General features: G+C 40.0%; 1 protein-coding gene across 4 annotated transcripts; it reads left to right on the top strand.

The window, feature by feature from the left end:
• The first annotated feature begins 396 nt into the window (after positions 1-396).
• LOC131322943 (F-box protein At3g07870-like) lies at positions 397-5,498 on the top strand. 4 transcript variants are annotated; one of them, XR_009199022.1, is made up of 3 exons: positions 397-666; positions 2,191-3,428; positions 5,062-5,498. XR_009199022.1 is itself a non-coding variant. In XM_058354543.1 (2 exons), exons 1-2 carry the CDS (start codon positions 564-566, stop codon positions 3,272-3,274), a joined length of 1,209 nt encoding a protein of 402 aa, XP_058210526.1. In that variant the 5' UTR covers positions 397-563; the 3' UTR covers positions 3,275-3,548. The 4 variants fall into 4 exon arrangements, 1 of the variants encoding a protein (XP_058210526.1); XR_009199020.1 differs by having other exon boundaries at positions 2,169-3,428; XR_009199021.1 differs by lacking the exon at positions 397-666 and adding an exon at positions 1,608-1,935 and having other exon boundaries at positions 2,169-3,428.
• The last annotated feature ends 502 nt before the right edge of the window (positions 5,499-6,000 follow it).

The raw sequence follows: 6,000 nt of genomic DNA, 5'->3' as shown, positions 1-6,000 counted from the left end.
CCACCACCACTCCACCACTACCATCATTACACCACCACACACCACCGCTCCTACCACCACCTCCACCACTCCACCACCATCACCACCACCGCCACTCCACCACCACTACCACCACTACTCCACCACCACCACCACCACCACCACTACTAGCACTCCTACTACCTCCACCACCACTCCACCACCATTACCAAAAGTATATTGTGACCGTTAGTAAATTAAGATAGAATTGGAACAAAATTAATTCATCATTTTTTTAATTCAGTACTTAATATATTTATCAAACAGCTTTTCAACTTAAAAATTTCAGTATTCAGTTTCCAGTACTTAATTTTTCAGCTTTCAGTTTTATCAAACAGCCCCTCACTGTCTCTCTAAAACCATTTGCGTCCGAAGAGGCCACACTTTAATGGACCCGAATCCCGATGGCTTGCTCATTTTTGGCGCCAATATCAACAAAGAGTTCCCTCCAGAAACAGCCGCCCAAAAATCTAGTACTATCATGGATTGATATTTATGTAATCTCGCTAAACCGCTGTTTTCTTTTGTAAATCTCTATAGAAACGATGTCTACTAGTAGCACAAAACGAAAAGCAGGAGATACGCAGGTAATCGGCAGCGATGAAGAAGACAAAACCCACAAACAAGAACAAGATCGTCAAATTCTGGGTAACTTTTTCTTTTCTTTTCTTTCATGCTCTAAATGTCTCTCTCGCTCTCTCTTCTCTAGTTTTAGGGTTAGTTTTTCAAGGATTTGCTTCTTCTTTTTTTTTAGATCTGGAATCTGTTTACATAGGATAATATTAGAGCATCTCACGCCTTTGTGTTGTGCCTCACGGGATCGAAACCGACAAACACACGCACGCACACACCCCAGACACAGATACACAAAGTATTTACGTGGTTCCCCAAGATCGGGTACTCCAGGGAGGTAACCGGAGCAAATCATTTTGACGCCGGAGCTTTACAAGGTGTTCCTCACAACACTCAACACTCTGACCCACTGCATTGCTAATATTCACAGTCCTTTCCAGATGCTATACAATGAAGCTCTAAGCTTCCATTTATAGGTAATACAAGTAGAGACAGAATCCAATAGCAGTGGTTGGGGATGGCTGGCCAATTACTCTGTGCAGTTGAGTGTCTCCGATTGTACACTTGGATGATAAGAACTGTGTTGGAGGATGGAGCCATAAAGGTGTAGTGCTAAATCAGAGTCAAACCAAGCAAACACAAACACACACAACACAGAGAAACACAAGGATTTACGTGGTTCTTCAATAATCGGGTACGTCCACGGAGAGGCAGCGGATTCACTATATTTACTAGAGGAGTATTACAACAATCTCAAACTCACACAGTATTGTCTCACAATCCACTCGTGTATCACTCTCTTCTCTCTGATTTCTGATACAAAACTTTGAGCCAAAGGGTCTCCATTTATAGCCAGATGAGACCCTGTTCATTTGCCACGGAAGTCTGCCTTCATTTACTCCAAAAGAGGCTGAAGGATACTGGAGGATATCAGCAGAGGATTTGGGAGGCTCCTTGTCTGCTGAGTAAATGCAAGCGTGGGTTGGAGCCACAAAAGTCAACAAAAGGGTCCCAAAGTCAACACTTTGCCCAAATTTTATCCACATTTGAGTAAAAATGTGTGCAAAAACTCAATTTGGGTAGGAGCATCTCCAATGGCAAAGCCCAATCTTTACCCAAAAAAGGTTTTCAATAGCAACATGGTGTGTAAGAAGGATTAGATTGAGCCTTGAAAAAAAGGCTAAAGGAAATGGGTCAAGGCTTGGATTTTCCCATAATGGGGTAGAGAAATGGGCAAAACTCATTTTGGGTATAGAAATGGGTATATGCCATTGGAGATGAGTTTGCTCCTTTTACCCAAAAAAGGGTTTAAGGGAAGAAATGCGTCATGAGTGGAGATGCTATGTCAGTTAGAGGTTTGGGTTTTATTATTGTCTTTCATGTTTAGAGTCTTTAGACGGAGTCATTGTTCATGCTTTAGTTTTGGTGATCTTGTTATACAAGCTCCTTAGTTCGTTTAGGTTTTCTAGATACCAAATTTTGTTGCCTTATGAAAATACACCAGATTTTTAACGATTTACTTTCCTAACATGTATCTTAGTGTCTAACATCAATCCCTTTGTATTCTTTACTCACAGAGAATGTAATGTCAATCAACAGAAGAAAAAGAATAGCAGAGACACAGTTTATCAACAAACACGAAGCGAATCAAATCTGCAAGGAAAAAGGAGAAGAAGGTTGTCAAACAATGGGCAGCTGTTGTAATCCAGAACTCCCAGCCCACATCGTAATTGACATCCTCTCAAGGCTCCCAATGAAATCCCTCTTCAATTTCCGCCGTGTTTGCAAGGAATGGCTCTCTCTCATCTCTGACCCTCATTTTGCCAATCTACATCTCTCTAAATCACAGCTCAGTCTCTTGTTCAAACCCCTCGATTGTAAACGCAGATCGTGGAAACTCAATTTGGTCGACCTCAAGACTACTCCCCTCATTCGTCCTCGTAATGCCCGTAAGGAATTCGTCACCAAAATTAACCTCCCAAAAGGCCCCAACATCCCATGCAACATAGTTAACTCCTGCAATGGATTGCTGTGCTTGTCTGGCGACTCTAACTCTAACTCTGGCCCTTGCTCTGATGACCTGATTTGTATATGTAATCCTCTTTTAGGCGAATTAGTTACACTTCCTAAATGTCCAAGTGTCCGCCCAATTTCAGACCTTTCTTGTGTTGCTTTTGGTTATAGCCCCATGACTGACCAGTATAAAGTGGTACAGTCCTTTCGGTCTTGGGTTACTGACCCTGTGATGGATCGGGAAACATGTGAGGCTGAGATATATACGCTTGGTGAAGGGTCATGGAGAAGCATAGGAAAAATCTCCACCATAGTTCATAGTCACTCATTTAACGCATTCCTCAATGGATCGCTTCACTGGCTTTCTCATGCACTCAGTGAAGACTTCATTTATTGTTTTGACTTTGGAAGTGAACAATTTCGGGCAGTTCCTGAACCTTTTGAGTTTGGTCCGGTTCACAGAGAATGCTCGGGTTATATGTATCTGGGAGTGCTTCAAGGTTGTCTCTCTATATGTGATTTTGGTGGGGGTGGTGTTGCTGAAGTATGGGTGATGAAGGATTATGGGGTAATGGAATCTTGGAGTAAAAACGTTGTCATTGACGACTGTCGCGTCTGCTATTATGAGCCAATATTGATTCTGGAGGGAGGGACAAATCTTGATATTTGAACTTAATGCGTATTCTATTGTGCTTTATGATCCCAGATCGAATTGCCTGAGGAACATTCATACTTTCGGAAATAGTGGAACATGCTTTTTTAGGCTTGCTCATGTCCCTAGCTTGCTTTCACTCATGAATGTTGCAAAAGGAGAAAATTTTAAGGTACATATGCCCAACCAAGATAATTGCTTGTTATTCGGAGTATAAATCATGTACTGCAAACCTTTCCACTGTTTCGTCTGTTTGCAATTTCCCTCCATGGCAATGTTGTTCTTTGTTCGCTTTTGTTGCTTAGCATGTTAGATTGTTGTGGTATTGTTTTCAGCAAAATGATTTGATTCCTCTGTTTCTTTGATTCTTACTGTTTTCATCGCCACTTGAACGTATAGAAGTTGTAATTGTGAGATTTTTCTCTTGATGTGTCCAACTATAAAATTCACATTGGTGTATAAAGATGCTCAGTTCTAGCAAGATGTTATAAAGGCTCATAGTTCTATTAAGATGTTATATGGGGACATTTCCGACATCTCTCAAATCCCAGATAAACATGTTTATCAATAGTGACAAATTTTCCCCCCAAATTTTTTCTTCGACCCTTTTAAATCATTTCACTTCATTTTATTCGGTTTGCCAAATCAAATCAACTCAATATGCTCCTTTTGGCAGTTGCTACCTTCGGCATGATAATCATCTCTTTTCCTAGGCCCCTTTTTCTTGCTTCATCCTTTCTTTGGTGAGGAATAATTACATCATCCTCTTCAGAAGATAAGATCCAAAATAAACCTCAGTTTTGTGATGTTAACAAAAAACTTCTTGTTGCCAAATATACTTTAATCCGGACATGGTTGGACTTTAGGTGCAAATAGTGCAGCAAATGAGAGCCAACAACACTGGAATGACTGAGGACAACATGTTTTTTAGAAGAATTTGGATGTTAGTGCGTATTTATCATGTTTTTATTGCTGAAAGTTGCTTGGTAGGCGATTTATAAGTATGGAATCAGTGTAGAGTTAGCTTGTCTCTCTTTTTCTGAGATAGATATGGCGACTGTGGCATGGATGAACGTAGAGCAGGGGCCTAGGGCCAACGCGGCCACGGATAAGCCTCTTAGTCGATAGGATAAATCAAGGGCTCAAAAGATTGACTCGATAAATCTTCAACCAAAAGGCAGGTGGCTGCTTTGGTGCTCAGTACGGAAGTGCCAGATATATAGTCCTGTTTCTTGGGCCTTGGCAAGTTCAAAAGAGATGACTCAAGAAGCTATGCTCTCTATGTTAACTTAAATCCCAATCCTTTTGGTACAGAAGCTAGTGGAGAAAGACATCTTCCCAATTTCTAGTCAACAAGGAAGAATTGAGTTGCAAGATAGATTTTTAACTCACTTCTTGCGTTTTGCATATGCTATATTTAGCTCTTTTTGGGTGCTAGCTAGAACATTGGTACATCAATGGGTGTTGGGTCTTGTAACCCTTCTAATTAATGGGACTAGAATGTAAATGTTGGGGCTGGTAAAAAGATCCCACCTCCAATGCTCTGTCCCTTTGTTCTTGCTTTTGCTATATGGATTTGGCTTCGTTTCTTTTCAATTTAGTTTAGTTTATAGGAAGTGCCATATATACTTAAATTTGGGTCTGGTGATAGAATAGGCTCGATTATAGAACTAACTTACGATACAAGAAAAGGTGAAATTGTCATTATATTTCGAGATGGGCATATGTAGAAAGTGAAAGAATTGAATTAATTGCTTCTATATATATGCTAATATCTGGCCTATAATTTACTAATGAATGTGCAGAAATTCAACTGTTTGAAAGAAACGGGATATTCTTCAAAGAAAGACGGCTGATAAACAGATTATGGTGGTGCTTCTAAGAGTGAACTATCCATCTGGGTATTGTCACGCAGTCGCTGTTTTGATCAAGTTAGGATAACCAGCGTCGTAATACTTGCACGTATTTGTTTCCTTCGATTTGTGTTTTGGTTCTCTGGGTCTGTTTCTCTGTTCTGTATCTTATGTCTTTGTGGCATCTCTATTCAAAAACTTAAAGGGACGACTTCGCTTTGATCTCCTCTTAGTTGGGCTTAGTGTGGATTGTTGTCTTGATATCGTAGAGAAAGTTAATTATCATGGTGTTGGATGTCGGACCGAATCAGTTGCTTGTATATACCAAGCTTCGTCTCTCTGCCATGGATGCCACGAAATGGTGCGGGTAAATGTCTAGATTTCAACGATATTTGTCGATATTTTGTTACTGTGTTTTTAAACTATGAAGTTAATTGCTTTAGTTTTCTACTAGTGAGATGCCGACGCGCTACGTACGCGCGTCGGTTTAACTCTATTCAAACGTATCACTTTCATTCATTTCACGGAGATCATGGATTAACAACGACCTTTTTGCGAAACAACACCTCTACTGGAACAATATTGTGAAAAATACTTTCAAATAAAATGTTAGGTGCTGACCATACCTCCTTCCATTATGTAATTCACATCTTCACATAAACGCAAGTGAGATCTCAACCTTTTAAAAGTCTTTCCATCTACCAATTTTTCCATGTGGGGCTCGTCACACTCATATTTGTGATACTATTTTTTTCTGGAAAATGAGATTTCACCAAATCTCTTAAACCGGTTAACTTTCTCAATTGTTATAGCTAGCTTTATAAAATTTAGCACAACCCACCAATTAAACTCAATGGTAGAGTTTTACTGATCATCAATCACCCTTCATTA

The sequence above is a fragment of the Rhododendron vialii genome, chromosome 4a (genome assembly GCF_030253575.1).
Source record: "Rhododendron vialii isolate Sample 1 chromosome 4a, ASM3025357v1".
In the NCBI taxonomy this organism is placed as follows: domain Eukaryota; kingdom Viridiplantae; phylum Streptophyta; class Magnoliopsida; order Ericales; family Ericaceae; genus Rhododendron; species Rhododendron vialii.
Note: the sequence above shows the minus strand (reverse complement) of the source record. Positions and strands in the feature narration are given on the sequence as shown.

What these genes read in the sequence shown, in the direction of transcription:
- LOC131322943 (XM_058354543.1), top strand. Translation starts at nt 564, where the DNA reads ATGTCTACTAGTAGCACAAAACGAAAAGCAGGAGATACGCAGGTAATC. An exon ending in ACAAGATCGTCAAATTCTGG is followed by an intron (nt 667 to 2,168) that starts GTAACTTTTTCT and finishes CTTTACTCACAG; the next exon opens with AGAATGTAATGTCAATCAAC.